We start from the raw sequence: 21,780 nt of genomic DNA, 5'->3' as shown, positions 1-21,780 counted from the left end.
CACCAGAGAGATTACTAGGTAATGTTTTGAGATCACTTAAGGGAGTAATCACTTCACCCAATAGGTTACCGAGTAATTGTTTTGAGACGGCTCCCAAGATCTTCAGTTCAAAAAGTCACTCAAAATATCTTTAATAATATATTTAAAAGATTAATATGTAATGTTACGTCTTATTTAATTTTGACGAAAATGAAACGAGTTTATAGCATAAAATATAATATATTTATATATTAAAAAAATATTCTTTTAGTGTAATTATATATTTGATGGAGACTTATTTTCATAAATTTCTACTGTTTAAATTACATCATTTTAAAATATTTTTTCAAAAATAAATTTGTAAAATACATATTCTCCAAAATAGGGTGTTTGAGGCTACTAATTTCAATGTTGCCATTGATTCCAAAATTTTGCTGAATGTCACGAGCGCAACTCTTACAATTAAGACACGTTTTTTCTTCTTTTTTAAAATTAGAGTTTCTATAATAACTCATACTCACCGCTAACAGATATTGTCCACTTTGGCTCGTTATATCGCTGCTGGGCTCACGGTTCGTTTCCCTTTCCAATTGACGTGAAATCTTGCAATTCACCCCTTTAGAGGAGCACCTAGACTATAATATCATTTGTAACAATCCAAGTTCACTGCTAGCGACATCCTACCTCTAATATCATTTTTAACAACGCAAGCCCACTACTAGTAGATATTGTTCGCTCTGACCCGCTACGTATCATCGTCAGCTCCCGATTTTATGACCCTTTACATATTCCGTCAGCTCACGTTTTTAAAACGCGCCTGTTAGAGAGAGGTTTTCATGCTTTTATAAAAAATCTTCGATTCCCCCTTTGATGTATTAAAGCTTATAACAATACAAACTAATACTTAAATTTTTTGAAATGGAAGTTTGCATTTAAATTGATATTGTTTATTATGATTATTATTATTATAATATTTGGGGGACTTACGGTTTTGCCAACTGTTTATTTATTTAAGCTATTAAAGAATCCCGCCGAGGTTATTTCTGTTTCCCGTCGGTTACAGCTTACAGCGAGGGAAACCCGGGAAGGAAGGTATCAAAGCAAAAGTCATTTGTGTTTTCACTGTTGTTTCTGAAGTGAAGAGATTCGATGAAAACGATGCGATTCATGGCTGTATATACTGGAGAAGTTTCAGTTGTTGTGATCGACTAGTGAAGAAGGCAGCGTATCAGAAGGAGGAAAATCAACTTAGCGTGGAAAGAACTCTTACGGAGTTGCCGGAATCCGATCAGAAGGTTTGCTGTTTAGTAATTCGATCAATTTTTGTGTGAAGATGATTCAGTTCAGCGTTATTGATCTTCTTTTTTCGTGTTGGAAAATGTTTGCTGCTATTTTCTGATTTTGGGAATGAATTTAGGAGGAGGAGATAGCGTCTGTGTCGAAGAAGCTAGTTATGGATGATAGTGCGGAGAAGTGTGTGAGGAGGATAAACGGCTATATTGATCAAGTTCGCTTGGTATTTGCTTTCTTTTTTTCTTTTCTTTTTCCGTTTAAGCTGTGTTTTTAATTTGATTTTCCTTTGTACGTTTGGCATGAGAAACAATCGACATTGAGGATTTTTGTGGTTAATTTGATAACTGATGATGTTTGTGAATAATTATGTGTAGGTGTATCCATGTTTTGTATTGTCCGTGCCAGAATTATTTGCTCTTTACACTTTTGACGACCTGACTATTTGTTGCAGTATGAGGATCCAATAAGGCAAGAGTCTGCAAGGAAAACTGTTCCTGTGGAAGAGCTTCAAGAGAAAGCACTTGTCTCCCTGGCCAAGGTATCACTTAATTTGATGCCATTTCTTTTGCTTGTTTATTTGTTTCATTCTTTTTTCTTGATATGTCATACGATTTTACGGGCAATTTGTTGAAACCATTCTCCCTGCTTACCAGTAAACCGCTCCATTATGATTTTGAATATAGTAATGCCTATGATTGGAGACAAGGGAGTGGATGCTTGTAGTGTCCCAGCCAAATCTCTGTGCCAAACTTATTGGCACAATTTTATTCTTTTAATTCTGAATTTCAGTATCTTGGATATCTTAACTTAGTCAGTTGCACATGGTAAGACATAGATGCCAAAATATTCTGGCATTTTATTGTTAAAGCATTCTAATTGCATATATATATATTTTTAAGTAAATCTAATTGATTTTTGTGGCTTTGCAACTTTCCACGGACTCTGTTGCAATTCTTATTGTTTTTAATTAATGACTTTATTTTTCAAAGTTTGGTTGCCCTAGCTTAATAGGTTTAGGCATCTTCATATGAAAAAGCTTGTGAATGCTTGACAATTAGTCATTTTGGTGAGCCTGTTGTAGGAGGGAAAGTACGAACCATCCAAATTGGAACAAGACCATGCCTTTTTGTTGCAGCTTCTTTTCTGGTTTAAACAATCATTCAGGTACTTGCCTTGGACGACTGTATTGGATGGATTATTAAACTGCAATTACTTTGAGAGTCGAGTTGTAATCCTTGGTCAATATGCTTCTATGGTTCTTTATGGATGTAACCTGAATCATGTGATGCACTAACATCATTGGTTTATGAAACTTCTGATTTAATTTATTACTTTTAAAGGTGGGTTAATGCACCTTCTTGTGAACATTGTGGAGATGCAACAACATTTCAAGATATGGGCAATCCACTTCCTTCAGAACTTCAGTTTGGCGCTAACCGAGTTGAAGTATATGGGTATGTGGAATGCTTTTGGTTAGGCTTATGATTCTGGATTCATCATTCTATATTGCTAGATTTCTTCTCTGTTTTATTATAGTTATGATTATGTAAACTACATTCTTCGCCAAACTATAAAGAAAACTGGGCATAATGAACTGTTTTCTTTTTTCCTGCTACTTAACAATTTCTCTGCCCCTATGCCCATGATCTTATTGAGTGGTGTGCTAATTAACATCATGTTAATCTATGATGATGACTAATAATTTTTCACTTAAAATAAATAGTCATGAAGATGAATATGCTGTATTTTATTTTCATATCCTTCTTTAAATAGGTTAGTACTGCAGGTTGCAATTATCCTGCTTATGCTACTTTTGGGTTAAAAGTTCAATAACTAATCATTTCTACGTTTTAGCATGCATGATACGGCAGACTTGAAGGGCAGTGCTGCTGAACCTTTGCAATAGCATTTAGAAAACACGACGTCATATTATATCTCAAAACCTGAATTGATTAACTTAGGCTGTTACAAGCGTTAATATACTTGGTCTCTATATTTCTTGTTCATTTCAAATTTTCTTACAGTCTTCAAGGATAACTTTTCTTCTTATCTTTTGTGGCTCTGTGCGATTCACGGCCTCCTCTTGGAGTGCAGTTTCCAATTGTTTTTCTGTAACAACACATTTTTTATAAATGTTGGTTGAAAGGAATTTTTGTATTAGTTGGTTGTGTCAGGGGGTTCTCTACTGGTGATCCTAGGTGTTCTTTTTCCATGTATTATATAAATCCTATCCATTTATCGAGAGGTGGAGACCTATAGATTCCAATCTTTTGGTGAGCCACTCTCCAAGAGCTTCCAACAATAGAAGCTTCTCTGTTTTTACCTTTTCCTTGCAAATCTTTTTACCTTGCATGAGAACTTTTCTCATTCAAGCTCTCTCCAACGAGTTTCATTAAGCCTTACTTAGGGGTTGTGCCTTGCAAGTCTATTAAGAGCGAGTTGATCTTTTAGAATAATTAAAAATGCTTTAACTAATGAAAATCACTTTTTGCTGGTACATTGCAAAAAGTGCATTCGAAAATTCTAACATTTTAAATTGCTTATAGGTTCAACATTTAACTAGTGTTGTTTCCAAAAGTGTTACACTACAAGTACTCTTAATAGTTATCCCAAACTCACTCTAATTGTCACGTTGGCAATATCTTCAAGAGCCACTCCGGTGGTAGGGAGCTTTATTATCTATTCTATTATGGCCAAGATGAAACCAGGATAATTTCCCTTCACTTTGACCCATGCCTTTTTGGATAAAGTTTATTTATACAAACTAAGCATTTTTTACGATTTGGAAGGTTTAGGTTTTGCCTGGTTCCCATTATCAAGAAAATTTTCCTACTTTTTCCATCTCTTCGAGTAGTGGTCATCTTCAAATCATCTTTTCTGCATTATTATCTATCGTCATTTATGATTGTCTCTTTTTTATTTCAGTTCTTCTCAATCCACATCAAATAGTTGTCACTGATACGTTTCCAAAAAGATCTGATTGTCAGGAAGGAAGTTTTCTAAAACATTCACAAAGCAAAATAGTCCTTAGAAAGAGTATGTTATTACTCTTGTCACCCATAGACAACCAAAACAAAATTAAAAAAGCACAATGTCAGTCTTCCACAGTGAACAAACCTAACTAAAAGAAAAGAAACACCTAATGGCTACCAGAACAATGCAGGAATGATAAGAAGGAACTTGTACAGAATTATATGCTGAGCTAAACAAACAAATATATTATGTGCTTGTGTTCTCACTCTCTAAATTAAAGGTCACTTTGTTAATGTTATCTTTTTTTAATGGCCTTTATATATAATATGGAAGAAAAGACTGGCTGAATTGAGGACCATTTCCAATTTTGTTCAACTTTTTGATAGTGGTAAATAATAGGCATAGAGGTTCAGTTTCAGTTTCAGGCTTTAGGTGAGTTGGTGAATGATAGAATTACCTCACGTATTTGATGTTCTTTTTTCCTTGTTCCCTTCTCGTCTAATCTTCATTTTTTGTCTACTCTCTCTTTTCTTTCTCCTTTTTACACCTCCAGCTGTAACTCATGCCAAATGGTTACACGTTTCCCACGCTTCAATGATCCAATAAAGGTATTCAACTTTATTTATCCCATCAAGAAGTCCCTATATAATTATACATGTTTTAGTTTCACTCTCTCTTGCATGCAGCTTATTGAAACAAGGAGGGGACGCTGTGGAGAATGGGCCAATTGCTTTACATTCTACTGTCGTGTTTTTGGCTATGAATCTCGATTTGTGAGTGGTCTCATGATTTATTCCTTTTCTTGTTAAATTAGTGAAAAGTTACCAAGTATGACTACTCTCTTTAGGAGTATAGAAGGAACCCTTGTACAATTAGAAAATCTAAACTCTAAAAAGGTTACAGACGTCTCTAGTAGAAGTTACAACATAAGGAAAATTACAAAAATGATCTCCAACTATGCAAGATATTCTATAAAATAAAAGTTGCAAATAGTTGATGAAGAACATCAAGAGAGTGTCTTATGTTTAGCTAATCGACTCTCTCATCCCACATAGTTTATCAGATGCCTTCAATTTCTTTCAAACCATATTTCTGAAACAATTTTGTTCACCCCCCAAAGAAGTTGAGTATTATGCTTGACATCACTATCCATCACCCAAGCATAATGAATTATCCAGTATTTTAATTTACTTCTTTTAAGAAGAAACTGTAATATGATATAAATTTGGCTCTTTTGTACTAATTTTTGTTCCATCTCCAGATTCTTGATCTTACAGATCACGTTTGGACTGAATGCTTCTCTCATCTTTTAGGGAGGTTAGTTTAATTTATAGATCTACTGTTCTTAAAAAAAAAAAAAAGTTACAGGCACCACTGCGTTCCTTCCCCCACCATTTTTGTGGTAGTAGTTTTATATTAGTGAGCCTTTAAAATATGCTGTTGACTGCTATTTTTAATCAGATGGATGCATCTAGATCCCTGTGAAGGAGTATATGATCAACCATTGTTGTATGAAATGGGGTACTTATTCTTTTATTAATTCATTACAACAGGAAGCCTTTATTGACCAAAAGTAATTGTCTACTCAGCAGAGTTCAATTTTATTTGTTTCTATCTGCAGGTGGAACAAGAAATTAAATTATGTCATTGCTTTTTCTATAGATGGAGTTCGTGATGTCACTAAATACTACACGAGGAAATGGATTGAGGTATTAAGTAACCACGATATGTTTGTTCCACAATTTAATTCCAACTCTTCTTCCAAAGAAAAAGAGGGAAAAAAAAAAGATATGAATGTTGTCATGTGTAAATTTCTTGCCATTTCTTGTTAACCGATGCATGTGAAAAACATAGGTTTTACCTCGAAGAGATATTATCAGAGAAGAGATATTGTCAAACTTGCTTGCAGAAAAGACAAGACAATGTCGATCAACCTTTACATCTCAATTACTGTCTGAACTTGAAGATCGCGATGAAAAAGAAAAGCAAGCAAGAGAAATAGACACCGACGCTATGGACAATTCTTCAGTTTCATTACCTGGAAGACAAAGTGGAGACAAGGAGTGGCGCAAATCAAGGTTGGAGATTGACTCTGATGAGGAGGGCTCTTTGAGTTCTTCTGCATGTCCTGTCCGTAAATGTGCGGATGAGCACGTGACAAGGATTTATGAGGGATTTCAATCTATTCTATCTCGACTTCTGGATGAAGAATTTTCCAAGTCTACAGCTATAGAAGCACTGGTATTTATTCAAGGGATTGTAACTAATCTCAAGAAATCTTCCTTTAGAACAAGAAGGGTTTTGGTAGATTCAGACTCAGATGAGATGAAAACCCTTTTGCATCGGTTGTTTACTTCCTTGAAGTATTTTCTTGGTGCTTTGTCGCTAGACAGCAATCTGGACACTGATGGGAGGGTTCACATTTGGTTGGCTAGTGAGCCTGTTTATACCTCTTTAGCATTGCCTGTTGTGCTAGATGCTCTTGAAGAAATAATACAAGATATTAACAAATGTGATAACTTTGATAGAGCCTTTCTATGTATTCCTCGTCTGAAGTTTAACAGAATGCATTCAGGCTCAGTCCTTGCAAGTGGCGAGGAACTTCCTTCTGGAATAGTAAGTTCTGTTTACCGTTGCTGATGATTTATTAGTTTAGGAAGCATGCGTCTTATAGATTTTGTTACTCTACACTTGGAAACTTGCAGGCAACGTCGGCATTTGATGGGATTCGTTCATCCAAATGGGAAGAGCCAAGTGGTGCCAAAGGTATATTCGGCTCTCGAACAATAAGAACAATGCACATGAAACACAAACGTAGCGTAGTTTTTGTAACGGCCCAAACCTACCGCTAGCAGATATTGTCCTCTTTGGGTTTCCCCTTTTGGGTTTCCCCTCAAGGTTTTTTAAACGCGTTTATTAGGGAGAGGTTTTCACAAGGGGCATTTCGTTCTCCTCTCCAACTGACGTGGGATCTAACAATTTTCCTAGGTGGTTTTTATAATTGGAATTTGGCACATGGTAGGGAGATATGTTTACTAAAATATATTTGTATACTGTGTAATAACATCAGCCGGTTTCGTGTTGTCAACATTGTACATCTATTTTATAAAATGATTGCTCATGTCTATGTCTAAGTTTCATTCTTTAAAACTCAACTGTCACGACTTCTCCTAGTTTGTTTTTGCGTTCATGTAATATTCTTCTGTACTTTCTTCTTGTAGGTTGTTGGATCATGTATAAGGTATTAGACAACAAGAAGGAAGAACTCGTTGCCTACGAGTTGATGTCCGCTAATGATGGGTCTGAAAGGGATCCGATGGATTGGTATTATTTTCAATGCAGTTAATCAAATATTATTACATTCTTTTTTATAATATGCTTGCCTTATGGTTTCATTTTTTTAAGTGATCTATATGAACAATCGATCAAGTTTTTTTTTTTTTTTCATTTTTGGCATTCGTTCATTAGAATTTGATGAATTTTTATAAGCTCGCATTATTTACATTGGAGTCCCTTCCTGTAGTTAAATTTGGGACTCTTGTTGGTCTTTATACAGTCTTTGTAGTCTTTCATATTTCTGATAAGAAGATTAAAAAGAAAAAAAGATTGAGTTAATTGTTTGGTGGTCTGTTTGAAATAGGATTATAAACTGGAGACAAGAGTGGAAAGAAATTTTCTAAGATTTTTTTTTTTTTCATAGTGATATTACTTTTGGCCATCTGTGGTGGCAGGTTGGTTGAGGGAAGTGAAGATGGGGGAAGCAGTTGGCATCTTCTTGATGAACAAACAAATCAGATATTTGACAACCGTTCACAACGTAGGAGTTTCTTTGTTGCCAAAACTGGTCACTTATCAAATGCTTTCAGGTAAATTCTGGGGAAAAATTCACTTTTTACTCGCCTTCTATCAATCTTTCTCGATGAACAAATAAATCAGATGTTTGAGAATTCTTTGTTAATGAATTTTCAAACAAAATCAAAATAAAGACGAGAGATTGCTCTATTCCAAGTTTAATATCTAAATAGGCGTAAATTGATACAACTTCGACAAATTTACGGATAGATATGATTTTTTTTCCTTTGGTAAATTCTATTAAAACTATTATAATTATAAGATTGAAGCACAATTACTTGCTCTTCTCTAACTTGTAAAACATGGGTTCAGGTTTACATTCTTGACAGTTCGTGACATCGACTCGACATCAAAGTTCCAAATTGGTAGCATTGATTTGTATTCTCGCAAGTTTTAGCTCAATAAAAATGAGAGCTTCGAGATCCGTATGGCTCTCTTCAAGTTGGCCGAACAGAGTTCATAAGAAATCATACATGGTCGAGATGATTTCGAAGGGTTGCTGCAGTGTGTAAAGCGGATCTTCATTAATCTAAACTGTGGATCACTAAGTATGTCTGATAGCGTTGATCCTATTTGATGAGCTAATTGATGAGCTAATAATCGTTTAGGTTCATTTGATTAAGGTTTGATTTTCTAAAATTGTACTTGTTTTTTCATCCTTTCACCATAATCTAATGTATTTTATTAAGAAAATCATCCTTTCACTATAATCTAGTGTTCCTTGATAACAATATGTTCCAGAGTCTTGCAATCTATCCTTATATTCACATATCAAAGCACTAATAACAAAATCTTAACCTTAACAGATATAACTCATCAAACTTCCAGGATATGACATCGAAATCCATTATAAGTTAGTTCTTATCTTCAAAGAAAATTGATCTTTGATATCAATTACTCACAATCTATGACTCGTGTCTTGTTGCATTCAGTGGTCCTCGATCTTCTTCAGACCCTTCATGTCTGTTGTTTCAACCCTGCATAACAGATCAATAGTACTTTCAACATTTCGCCAAGCATAAAGAAAAAATGGAATTGAGTTGAATGCCGTTTTTCCCTCTATTCCTATCACACCATGGGTGGGATCGTGCAATATAAGTTCGGATTATAATACACGAGATGGTCGACATAGTTCATGGAAGACTGTGACCATAGTTTGTACTTTGATGCTGTCCCCTAAAGCATAATACATGCATCACTCATTGTGGAATAAAATATGAAAAACAGAACTCGAGCGGATTATCCATTATATAAGTACTACCTTTGCTGATAAGAAAATAATCTATAAAAGAAGTGATGAGATTTAAAATCTTTGTTAGCCAACATCAAGTAAAGATGAAAATGGCAAAACTCTGGTATTAAATTTCCAAAGATGAACTAATCAGAGAATTGGTTAGTGGATAAAGTACCGATTACTTTTTTGGAAGATGAAGTTTAATCTTCAGCTGCACACTCTCAAGTCTATACTACAAAGGTCATTTCACAAAAGATCTCGTGAGCCAAAGCTAAGGGAAAAAAATACCAAGAATTCTTTCTATTAAGGGCTTTATTCTACCATCGGCTATTCTACTATAAAAGATGTGGTTCATCCCCCGCATGAAGGCATTAGTCTTGCTCTTTGCCTCATAGATCCTATGGTGAGAATATCTTTGCACAATTAAAATCAATCCACTTAATTTGGACGTGCACTCATGCAATCAGAGAAGGCACCTTTAATAGCCGCCTTATTAGTGTGGATTAGAATCTCTTCCTACATCATAAATAATGTCACTCAAGGCTCTGACCAATTCCAGAATGGCATATGTCACAGAGGCGAGCAAATGATCAAGCAGTTAATTGTTGGTTGTTAGTGAGCCTCCAACAGCAGGCCAAGCGCACCGCTAACTGACATTGTCCGCTTTGGCCCATTACGGTTTTAAAACGCATCTACTAGGGAGAGGTTTCCACACTCTTATAAAGAATGTTTCATTTTCCTCTCTAACCGACGTGAGATCTCACACAGCTGCACTTAACATCCAACAATAAGATAGTGATGCTAGCAACTGCATGTAGTTGGTAGATATGCAAAGAAGGGAGAATAAGATAGTGATGCTAGCAACTGCATGTAGTTGGTAGATATGCAAAGAAGGGAGAGCTAATCTATGATGGAAGAGCTCCCATATGCTTGGACATTTTAAAACACCATTCTGTAGGTCAATAAGGACAAGCTACCTTGAGATCTGAGACAAATGACACACCCTTCATAAACTCTCTCTCTCTCGCAAACCCAACATAGAAGATCCAACTGTATACGACCATCCAACCTTACCCCCTCGTCAGGGCACACAAATGCTATTATAAGATTGATTACCTATCAACCCAAATTCTACACTGAAGACTGAAGACCTTGAGAACAATTGCAAGTGGGGTGTACTCTAATCCATTTGGATGTGTGCTCATATGCAATCGCTCAGTTATAGACAAAGTAAATAAATTATAAACTCGCCTTATCTAAGCTTATTGATCGTGCAATAGAGTAATTCAGTTAAAACATAGCAAAGGAAGAAGAGAAGACAAAAATAACTCAAATGAAATATAATGTTAATTGTTAAAAAAAAAAACTTACGTTGTTCCATACAAGGCAATCTTTTGAACCTTTGTAGTATCAGCACCAGATTGGTTGTCCTCTATAAAAATTGTCAAGCTGATAAAGATTCAAATTATTCAGAACAATCAACTGATACTTTCAATATACGATCTAATTGAAGACAAATAAAAATGACTCACCTGCGAACATTTTGAAATTTCACGTACTTTACAACTTCTGGCTTTCCCTACAAAGCATAGCAATAAAACAATGCTGTCCTAATTCCTGTGTATAGTCTCTCCTAGAGAGTTTTCCATTTTTGTGATGAGATACAGATACAAGTATGGAAAATCTACCGTAAGATTATCTGGGGAAAGTACAATCGTGTCACTTGGAGGGTAGTCATTGACGTTGCTGCAACAAACATGAAATAGACTATCCTCAACTGATAATATTCAGAAAATACTTGTACTAAATATCAACTAAAGAACACAATTAGTTTACCCAAATCCCATATTCTCCTTGTTTGAGAAAAGCTTTACAGTCCTAGGGCCTGGAGAACAACCTCAATGTTAGAATCCTGCGATTTGTTATTAAGCAGAATAAAAGAGAGCAATCCTACGATATATTTGTTTGACTAGAAAGAAATATATAAAGGTACGAGAGAAACCAAAGGGCAGGAAAGATTAGAATTCGACATCCTCCCACAGCAAAGAATTACTAAAAAAAGAACTTCTCAATTGGATGGGATTAAGAGAAGAGAAGTTTACAAAAGTTTTGATAGAAAACCAAGAAAGCAGAGTTATACACCCCCAAACTCAAGGTTGTCTTTCTTTCTAACCCTGAGAAATTTTCTGTTTCTCTGTTTATAGTCCATTACTCCATCACCACAGAAAAAAACTGTAGACGCAGTAACAAGGGATTTACAAGACTAGAGCACAGGAGGGACAAGGGAAAGGGAGGTGGACAACCCAAAAAAAAATCAAATGGTAAGACTTTAAAATGTAATGATCATACCCCCATTGGCCACGTTGGACATGTAAGACATGTTAAAAAATATATGCCAATAGATTAGATGAACTATAATTATAGATGAAAAGCAATACTGAAATAGAAATATCCAGAAGAAAATAAACCAATTAGAACTAATAAAAGGTATAATAGAATACTTGCCTTCCTCTTCATGTCCCTTGATGACCAAGGAATGCAATTTAATGACTTGGTTAAAAGGTATGTACATCAAAATCTGCTCATCCGCATCACTCTCCAAAAGCAAGCTATCATTATCCCTACAAGTCTATTTTAAGAGAAAAGTTGCTTCAAACCCACGGTATAATAATTTCCCTTGGCTGTTGGGAAGAAATTACAGGGAAAAAGAGATGCATATTTTATCATGAAAATTTTCTTTTAGGTCAAAACTACCATTTTGACCCCAGACTTTGATACTTGTTTTATTTAGTCTTATGTACTTTCAAATGTAAAAATGTAGTCTCCTTCTTCTAGTAAATCTTAAAATTAGTCCCTATATTGTTCATGATTAACTTTCTCAAAAAAAAAAAAAAAAATACTTGAATCTATTAGCCCTCCCTCTATAAATGTTGAAAAGATACTCACAATGTCTTTCCTCTAATAAAAATTATTATTTTATCATTCAAATTGATAATGACTAAATTAATTCTACATTCGAAAGCATAGGAACTAAAATGGAACAAGTGTCAAATGACAAGGACCAAAAATGGTATTTTAGCCTCTTGCTTCATATGATACATCAACTTTTAATACGCTGAATGAATACACAAAAGGAGTGGCCTAAAAAATAGACCCAAACAGATGAGCAATCTATAAACAAAAACTTGAAACAAAATTACAGTAGGTTGGTTCAATGGTTAAGAATAAAAAGATATAGAGAACGCCACAAGAGATTCAAATTTTCCAAACTTCAAACCTCTTCCAAGACTTCGGTACCCTCAAAATACTTTATTTCTCGCAAGCCATAGATTCAACAAAATAGTGAGAAAATTGCTTGCCACTGAATCAGACCCTTATTATGGAAAATTGGGTTAATAAGCACCTTCGCCACCATATCCCACAACCTTCGGGAGTAGCTACACTGACTCCAAACATGTGAAAAAATCAACTCTAAAGTTTCACGACAAGGTGACATCTCTATAGCAAATGATCTTTTTTCAGACAAAGGTGAAGGCTTCTAGACAAAGTCTATGGTGTGTGTCTAATCTTCCCAAAGAAACCAGCCAGGTGAAAAACCTGATCTTTTTTAGACTTTAGCCTTCAAAATCAGAGTGAAAGAGGGGGATGGAGAGAAGGGTAAAAAAAACAAAAGATGCCAGATGGCTGAAGAACCCAACTATGCGTATTACTAACAATGGAGATAATATTTGGATAAATCCCGACTCAATATCACAAAGATATCTTCTAAAATGAAAATGAAAATGAAAATGAAAATCAAGTGGAAGGAAGGAAGTTCATTACGAATTATCAATGAATTGACCAACATCTCTTTCAAAGGAAAATATTATAAAGACGTGAAGAGAATTTTGAAAGACGTTGATACCAGCCCAAAATTCTTCCCATAAACGAATGCAAGCCCTGCTCCCCACAGAGAATTTAATGTAGTTGATAAAGCTCGGTATGCAATAGAAAATGGTTTTCCAAGGACTTTTAATGTCTTTAGTTCAGAGACCACATATGTGATCCACCCCTGAAGTGACAGTCATGCAAACAATAATCATACGCCATAAAGAATAAGACTCTAAAAGAAAGCGGCATAGCCACTTGGCCTAAGAGAGCTAAGTTCATATTCACCAACTTCCATATAGCTAGCCCTTAAGAAGCACAGACATTTTAATGTGGCAAGAGTGCCCGTGCCCAACATGTGTTGGACACTTTGACACTTTAAAACTTAATGAACATATATCGGACACTTGTTAGCATAATAGATATGTGTTAAAAAATACGAGCGGTACAAAGTCAATACAGGTCCAATATTTGTTAGACACATATTGAGAACTCATTAAGTATACACCATTCCCACATAAAGTCTCAAGAAGATATTAAAATCGAAAGATTTACAATTAGAAGAAAAGAGAGAAGGAAATTATATTCTGCAAGAAAGCTATAGTCTAACTCAGCACCATCTTTAACTTCATTGAATAGAGAAACGAATTATTCAGCCATGTAAAGAAATTCAAAAAACTACAACGAAGTACATGCAACTGATAAACAGCTCTGGTCAAAATATTAACAAACAGCACCTGGCTAAGAGCATTTGTAAAAGTGTGGCTGAAATTCTGGTTAAGGCACTCGATACCAGACCAGTTAATGAAGTCGGACAGATCAACCTGGTTAAAAACGAAGCATCAGTATGAAAGAAAACTAAGCTTAAAGCAATAAAATCCTGATAATCCCGTACTCAAAACTCATTCACTAGATTCAAGTATTAACATCATCTTTCATCATTTCTCGAAACAAACAATAATTTTTTAATCAAACACCTCAAAAACCTGCATCACTCACCTGATTCCGATGAATGGCGGTTGCAGATGCGGCAGCCATGGCTAATCAAACGTGAGTAGAAGTGAGGAAAAAAAAAAAAAAGAAGTGAGAATGAATTCTGAGTAAACTCCAATGCTTTCAAAAGTGGTAGCGTGGGGAAGAAGAAGAGTCCGGCAGGAATCGGCCCTTGACCCGACTTTTGGTTGGGTCATACCCGACAACCCGATTTCATATTCTACAAGCTCGTGGGCCCACGGTCTCAAAAATATTATTCCATAATTGCCCCTCTAAACCCTAGACGTACCAATAATCCATAACGTTTATGCTTAACTGATATGGTATTCATTCACGAAATGTTGTCTTTTCTTTTCTCTTTCATTTCTTAGCAGATATTGTCCTCTTTGAGTTTTCTCTTTCGGGTTTCCCCTCAATTCACATTTTTGGGGTCCAACGTCCCCTTTTGAGCTTCCCCTCAATCTACCCCTTGGAGGCCCAACATCTCCTTACGGACTTTCCCTCAATCCACCCCCCTTGGAGGCCCAATGTACTCGTTGGCACACCGCTCTCGTATCTGTCTGTGGCTCTGATATCATTTGTAACAATCCAAGCTTACCACTAGTAGATATTGTCCTCGTTTTACTATAGAGAGATTTCTATACCTTTACGAGGAATACTTCGTTCCCCTCTCCAACCGATGTGAGGTCTCACAAAATCTAATTCGGATGTTTTCGAGCTAAACGTGAGTCCTTATAGAACTCAACTAAAACTTGTTAAAGAATTCAAAAGGGTATGATTCAACATCGTAAAACGTATTTGATTACCATCCCAACATCGAACTCAAAGTAGAAGCTTGTTGCAATCCATAAGGTCTGATACAACAAAACAAAACAAACACTAATAGATTGGGTTAAGACAGACAAGACCCACTTCACGAAATACTAAATCATCGATCGCATTTGAAACAAAATCCTTTTCTCTCGAACGTTATGATCGTTAAGAGATGCAAGACCTACTTTTCACGCATGTTGCCAAAAAAACGTCATGGTAGTAAGTAGGAGATACCTAATAATCATCGATCTATTGCCAACCAATCTATGCAACTATGCTCGAGTCAATAATAAAAAGAGGATTCGGCCACTAACATACTATCGGTGAAATCTCTCGAAATCTATTGTATTGTAGCACGGGTTTTTGAGGTTTTAATCTTTTAGTATTTAAAAAAAAGGAACAAAATCCAATAAAGAATGAAAAAGAAAAGCCAACCAAAGTTGAATGAAAACCCCAACAACACCATAATGATCCTTTTACCAACCCCAAATGTCCATTTCAAAAGCCACACTTTCTTCTTCCTTCACATATAAAAGGAAGAAAACGCAGAGACATTAGCCAGTAGAAACTCAAAACCCTATCCCTTTCTCATCCATGGCTTCCCTCTCTCTCATCTCTCCTCCTTCTCTCTCTTCCTCCTGCCATGTTTCCTCCATAGCCAACCTTATTCTCCGATCACCAAAGCCTCTTAATCTTTCCGCCAATAACCACCACCGCTGCCGTCCTCTATCCATTCAAGCCCGCTCCGTCTCCACTCTCACTCAAGACGACCTCAAGAAGCTTGCTGCCGACAAGGCTGTTGAGTATGTCAAGAGTGGAATGGTTCTCGGCCTCGGCACTGGCTCCACCGCCGCCTTCGTTGTCGCCAAGATTGGCGAACTTCTCAAGAGTAATCAATTGAGCGACATTGTTGGAATCCCTACCTCCAAGCGGACGGAGGAGCAAGCTAGGGCATTAGGAATTCCTCTCTCTGTTCTTGATGATCATCCGCATCTCGATTTGGCTATCGATGGCGCTGATGAGGTCGATCCAGATCTGAATCTCGTTAAAGGCCGCGGCGGCGCTTTGTTACGTGAGAAAATGGTCGAGTCTGCTTCCGATAAATTCGTCGTCGTCGTCGATGATACTAAATTAGTTGACGGCCTCGGCGGAAGCGGTCTAGCGATGCCGGTGGAAGTCGTTCAGTTCTGCTGGAAATACAATTTGGTGAGGCTTCAAGACCTATTCAAGGACGAAGATTGCGAGGCCAAGCTCCGATTGGACGCCGATGGGAAGCCATACGTCACCGATAATTCGAATTACATAGTCGATTTGTATTTCAAGACTCCAATCAAGGACGGATTAGCCGCCGGAAAAGAGATTTCGGCGTTTGAAGGAGTGGTGGAGCACGGACTGTTCTTGGACATGGCGACCGCCGTGATCATCGCCGGAAAAGATGGAATTGACATCAAGACCAAATGATTTCCGTTTCCATTAACTTCCATTGGTGAGTTCTACTGAAAACTGTTCGTTCGATTCCTTTTACTTTCTTCTAATCCGTATATTAGAGTTTTTTCCATTTTTGTTCATGATTTCATCTCTGTATTATAAGAAATCTTGTGCAAATTTTTGCTGATGATCTGCTCAATCTGGGATGGGATGTATTTGTAAATTGTACCAAGATGAATATTTGGGATGGGATATATCTTGTGCAAATTGTACAAATAATATAATAAGATGAATATATGTACAAAAACAGTGATCGGCAGCCTCTAACGACTAGAGCTATGATTTATTTATTATATATGATAATGTACCAAACTCAGACATAACATATAATAACAATCGATATGAAGCCAAAACATAGTGTAAACAACATAAATGAATATCAATTATATGTATAATCAAGGATCTGCTAGTTCCAAAGCTCCATAGTCATGCCAAACATAATTGCCATTGCCGCCCACCCAAACTTTCCTGGTAGAAGGGAGTTTCCTGATGAAAGGAAGAAGGAGAAATTAGCATTAATAACATCTTGGGGTTTAAAAATATGACGTTCTTGTGTATCTGTATATCTCTCGTGACATAATGCAGTAGTGGTAAGAGTCCGGGCTTACTTTTGTTCTTCCAAGATCAATAGAGTATTTGTAAGATGTTTTATTTAAGAGTGAAAATTGTCCTTATAGATAAGCACGTGTTATTTTAGCACATTTTTTTTCCTATTCACGTACTTATTAGAAAAAGTTATAGAAACTCATTGTAACGGTCTAGGCCCACCGCTAGCAGATATTGTCCTCTCTGGACTTCTCCTCAAGGATTTTAAAATCTAGGGAGAGGTATCCACACCTTTAGAAAGGGTATTTCGTTCCCCTCCCTAACTGACGTGGGATCTCACAATCCACCTTCCTTCAAGGCCTAGAGTCCTCGTCGGCACTCATTCCTTTCTCCAGTGGGACCCCTACCAAATCCACCCCACTTCGGGTACCAACATCCTTACTGGCACACTACCTTATGTCTACTCCCCTTTGGGGAACAACCTCCAAGCTGGCACATTGCCTGGTATTTGACTCTAATACCATTTGTAACGGCCTAGGTTTATCACTAGTAGATATTGTCCTCTTTGGATTTTCCCTTTCAGGCTTCCTCTTAAGGTTTTTAAAATATATCTGTTAGGGAGATGTTTCCATAACCTTATAAATGGTGTTTCGTTCTTCTCCCTGTCTCACAGCCACCCAACTAGAGATGTCTATTTTATCCACAAGGACTCTCTCAAAACGGGGAGGGGATTCTCCATTTAGATAAGGAATGGAACATTTTTTTCCCATTAGATAAATTGGGTTGGAGACAAGATTACCCACCCAATTACTCGCCCTGTCCCGTGGACATCTCTATACCCAACATAGAATCGCTACCTCCAAACCAAACATTCCCAACTTTAGAGTTTCTATAATTGAGTTATCGAAAATTATAATACGTTGTTGATATAAGTAATAACTATCAATTCTTATGTCCTTAATATTACTCTCATTTAGATTTGATATTGTTTCGTTCATGTATTCTTCTCAACACGAGTGTCACAAAAATAGTTGAAGTTAGACTTATGCTATTGTATTGGTAATCTTACCAAAGAAATTAAAAAAAAAAAAAAAAAAAAAAAAAACCCTCTAAATCAATTCCATGTCTATAATTATATATGCCACCCAAATCTTATACCATTTAAACATATTACATAAGCTTAGGTTTTATTAATATTGCGATTAAATAAAAATAAAATAAAAAAAAACTTTATTTTTTATATATAAAATACATCTAAAATCTCAATAAAAATGTGTATATATATATATATATATATAGGTAGATTAAATTGTAAGGCAACATTTTCAACGACGGTAGGTTTATGGAAAATAACTTCTTTTAATTGTTTTTATAAAGCAAGTTGGTGGACTTGTTGCCACGTGTCATAATGTCAAACTTTGAAAATAAATATATAATACGTGGGAATCATTTGCATAGTTTTTCAACGAGATGATGCGCAAGGCATGACTTATTTATTTATTTGATTTTATTACAAATAATCAAGATCTTGAATTATTTATAAAATAATCATTATGTAAATTAAACTAATTATTTTATTAATCCTCAAATTTTAACATTAATTAAATAATAAATCAAGAAATTAACAAAACTTTAATTATAAGCAAAGAATAAAAAAAAATTGTAGAAAACAAGAACCACATGGTTGAAAATTTGACCCAATAAACCATAATTTTTTTAAATTTATTATTTATATATATATTATTCAGAAGAAGATGAATATTTTAATTAATGGTGAATAAATAAATTATTTTAAAATTTCTTTGCTTATTTTCGTGTGATTCTAGAACTATTTTTAATAAAATGCTAGCTAAAATTTTAAAATATAAAACGAAAATGTAATCGAACATCGACATCGTACCTTGTCCGGTACCCGAACCCCCACTTCCATTATCGCTTGAATTTACATTAGCAACTTTAATCCCAAGTTTTGCACAATCCGACCCGATCGTACCTATAAATAATATAATAACAAAAATTAGATCGTACTTTCAATTACATTAAAATACAACATGTAATCCAACCGAGCAGGTTGTGAACAAATTACTCAAAAAACAATATTTTAAAAATGTATGTAACGACTAAATATTACCCGACTTAATTGAAATTATATTTTAACCTTAAAATTAGATGAAAAAAAGAGGATAAATAGTGAATCTTACAATCACTATAGCAAGGGAAGGCAGAAATGTTGAGGAGATTGTAGAAGCCAGATCTGCATTCACACGTGTGTGCATACGTATTGTTCTTCTCACACGTGCCTTCTCCACAATAGGCCCAATAGCAAGCTGGAAGCCAATTGTAAAAAAAAAAAAAAAAAAATCATTTTGTTTTGAAGACTTAATTAATTTCTTTTTTTTATTAAAAACAATAATTAAAACGCTAATTATATTAAAACAATATAAATAATAATCAAGTCAACCTAAGCATATGAAAGGTGGCAGTCTCGTAGATTTAAAAACTTTAAAAAAATATATTTAATATTAGCAATAATTAAATCGCTAATTATATTTTAAGTGCTTTTTAAAATTTAATCCTTATTATTAAAAAAATGGATTAATAATAATTTAATTAGAATTTTTAAAATATTAAAAACAATTACCAAATATTAAAAACTAAAATTATAGTTATCAAATAAAATATAAAAATAAAATAACAAATTTTAAATCAATTTCAATATATATGTTAAAATTTTAATTTTAAAAGTTATTATTCACTAAATAATTGAAAATTTAATTATCAAATAAAATAAAATAAAAATAAATACATAGAATCATAAACAAAAATAATTATTTTTTAAATTCCAATAAATAAATAAATATATTTAAATTAGGGTTTTGTTCTTCGGAAATTGCGACGGAAAGTAGCGAAAGAAAGATGTGGGGAAACTTGGCCGGAAAATGACTTACGATTGAAGAAGGAGGAGTTCCTTGGAACTGGCTTATCTGGTACCGGCGGCGGCGCCGACTGGCAGCCATAGTCGAGAGAACCTTCAAAACAAGAAGAAGAAACAGAGAGTTGGATGATTCGATTTCGATCGCCATTTTCGACGAACAGAGAAATCGGAGAGAGAGAGAGAGATTGAGAGAGAGACAGAGAGAAGCTTACAGTTAGGGATGACGCAAGGAAGAAAAGTGAGATCGTCGTCGGAGTCGCGAGTACGCTTCCAGCCGGAATCGCACTCGCATTTGAAGAACGGATAGACGTCGTCCGTTGTGCAATTCCCCTTTCCGCAGTTCACTTCATCGCATATTTTATCTATAAATATAATAAACATTTTGTTATTTTTTCTTTTTCGTTTTTCAAATTCACAAATTAAAATTTATAAAAATTAGAAAAAAAAAACGATATACTTTAAGGATTTATAAAAATTTCAACTTCCTTTTAATAAATTTTAAAATTAATATATCTATTTATTAATTTTTTAAAAATAATATTATTTACACGTTATTTTTTCTTCCCTACATCTTATTAAAAAATAATTTTAATTTAATATTAATTTTAAGAATGGAGAAAAATAAAATTTATATATTTAAAAATATAGAGACTAAAATAAAAATGAGACGGAAGAGAATATATATATATATAAAAAGACTTAATTCTCAGATAATTTTTAATTTTCTATATTTATTTTAAACGAGCAATAGCTACTAGACACGGTTCTCGTCGAGAAGAAAAAAGTTAGAGAAAGGAGAAGTACCGAGAAATGGAAGGTGATCATCTGCCATTACAACAACGACGGGGAGGAGGACGAGGACAACGGTGAGAAAGTCAACGGCTCGACGAGAAGAAGCTGCCATGGTTACCTCGAGAGAGAGAGAGAGAGAGATGTAATAGAAAATGGTGGATTGAAGTAATAGGAAGCAAAAAATAATATATAGAGAGAGATGGATGGGGAGAGTTTGAATATTTCAAAAAATGTGGAAAATGATATTATTTTTTAATTATAAATTTTAATTAAAAAAATTGGATGTATATTATAAGGAGATTCATTGATGCCTTAAATGAGTTAGTTAGGCTTCTTTGTCTTCTCCTCTTATTTATATATATATTTTATAATATAAAGTATAAATTGGACAAAGATTTTAGGTCGGTTTTCTAGAATGTAACATAAAATCTTATCGCCATCTTGTTTAAACGGTTAGAATAATTAACGGGAATAATACAGTCAAGACCCATTAATTCAGGGGCCGAGATGACTCACCTCGAACGAAGTGGAAAATCACAATGAATGAGAGGGGAGCGGTAAAAGATTTTTCTCCATCAGCTAAATAGGATGGGGATAAAGATTACATTCTCAATCCCCGACTCCGACCTTGTTCCAATTTCTTTCCCTCCCCGCTCTACGTATATGTGGAACATTCTAAAATACTACTCAAATTAAAAATTAGGTTGAAAAAATATTTTTGGATTTATTAGGATGTTTTATATTTTGAAATAGAAATTTGTTCGGAAAACAAAAATGATCCAATATTTAAAAATTAAAAAAAAAATCCTCGTTTTGAAATTTTCAGCAAAAATAAACGAAGAATTTTGGGATAATAATTAATTGAACAAATATAATTCTTGAAAATATATAATAAAAAAAGAATAAGCACGTATACTCAATCATACTTCGAGTATCTTACGTAGAGCAGAATTAGGTTTTTCCGTGTTCGGCCGTAATTAAATAAGTGAAAGGTAATTACAACATCAATAGCACA

At 34.8% G+C, this 21,780-nt stretch overlaps 4 protein-coding genes across 4 annotated transcripts; 2 read left to right on the top strand and 2 right to left on the bottom strand.

The window, feature by feature from the left end:
- The first annotated feature begins 992 nt into the window (after positions 1–992).
- LOC111465478 (peptide-N(4)-(N-acetyl-beta-glucosaminyl)asparagine amidase) lies at positions 993–8,710 on the top strand. Its single transcript, XM_023109872.1, has 15 exons — positions 993–1,274; positions 1,397–1,495; positions 1,724–1,810; positions 2,354–2,436; positions 2,613–2,726; positions 4,799–4,853; positions 4,932–5,018; positions 5,507–5,562; positions 5,707–5,766; positions 5,867–5,954; positions 6,100–6,861; positions 6,951–7,011; positions 7,467–7,569; positions 7,977–8,111; positions 8,410–8,710. The coding sequence occupies exons 2-15, from the start codon at positions 1,433–1,435 to the stop codon at positions 8,492–8,494; spliced, it is 1,839 nt and encodes a 612-aa protein (XP_022965640.1). The 5' UTR covers positions 993–1,274; positions 1,397–1,432; the 3' UTR covers positions 8,495–8,710.
- A 203-nt stretch (positions 8,711–8,913) lies between these two features.
- LOC111465697 (PITH domain-containing protein At3g04780-like) lies at positions 8,914–14,344 on the bottom strand. Its single transcript, XM_023110209.1, has 8 exons — positions 14,198–14,344; positions 13,936–14,022; positions 11,837–11,960; positions 11,168–11,216; positions 11,020–11,077; positions 10,864–10,910; positions 10,703–10,780; positions 8,914–9,074 (listed from the first exon to the last, which is right to left on the bottom strand). Exons 1-8 carry the CDS (start codon positions 14,234–14,236, stop codon positions 9,026–9,028), a joined length of 531 nt encoding a protein of 176 aa, XP_022965977.1. The 5' UTR covers positions 14,237–14,344; the 3' UTR covers positions 8,914–9,025.
- A 1,181-nt stretch (positions 14,345–15,525) lies between these two features.
- LOC111465624 (probable ribose-5-phosphate isomerase 3, chloroplastic) lies at positions 15,526–16,699 on the top strand. The gene has a single exon (XM_023110102.1). It carries the CDS (start codon positions 15,599–15,601, stop codon positions 16,463–16,465), a length of 867 nt encoding a protein of 288 aa, XP_022965870.1. The 5' UTR covers positions 15,526–15,598; the 3' UTR covers positions 16,466–16,699.
- A 30-nt stretch (positions 16,700–16,729) lies between these two features.
- LOC111465666 lies at positions 16,730–20,921 on the bottom strand. The gene is made up of 6 exons (XM_023110170.1): positions 20,778–20,921; positions 20,186–20,335; positions 19,987–20,067; positions 19,240–19,365; positions 18,939–19,031; positions 16,730–16,978 (listed from the first exon to the last, which is right to left on the bottom strand). The coding sequence occupies exons 1-6, from the start codon at positions 20,875–20,877 to the stop codon at positions 16,899–16,901; spliced, it is 630 nt and encodes a 209-aa protein (XP_022965938.1). The 5' UTR covers positions 20,878–20,921; the 3' UTR covers positions 16,730–16,898.
- Between the last annotated feature and the right edge of the window lie 859 nt (positions 20,922–21,780).

Source organism: Cucurbita maxima, unplaced genomic scaffold, assembly GCF_002738345.1.
Source record: "Cucurbita maxima cultivar Rimu unplaced genomic scaffold, Cmax_1.0 Cma_Scf00029, whole genome shotgun sequence".
In the NCBI taxonomy this organism is placed as follows: domain Eukaryota; kingdom Viridiplantae; phylum Streptophyta; class Magnoliopsida; order Cucurbitales; family Cucurbitaceae; genus Cucurbita; species Cucurbita maxima.
This window is presented reverse-complemented; position numbering and strand designations above follow the sequence as displayed.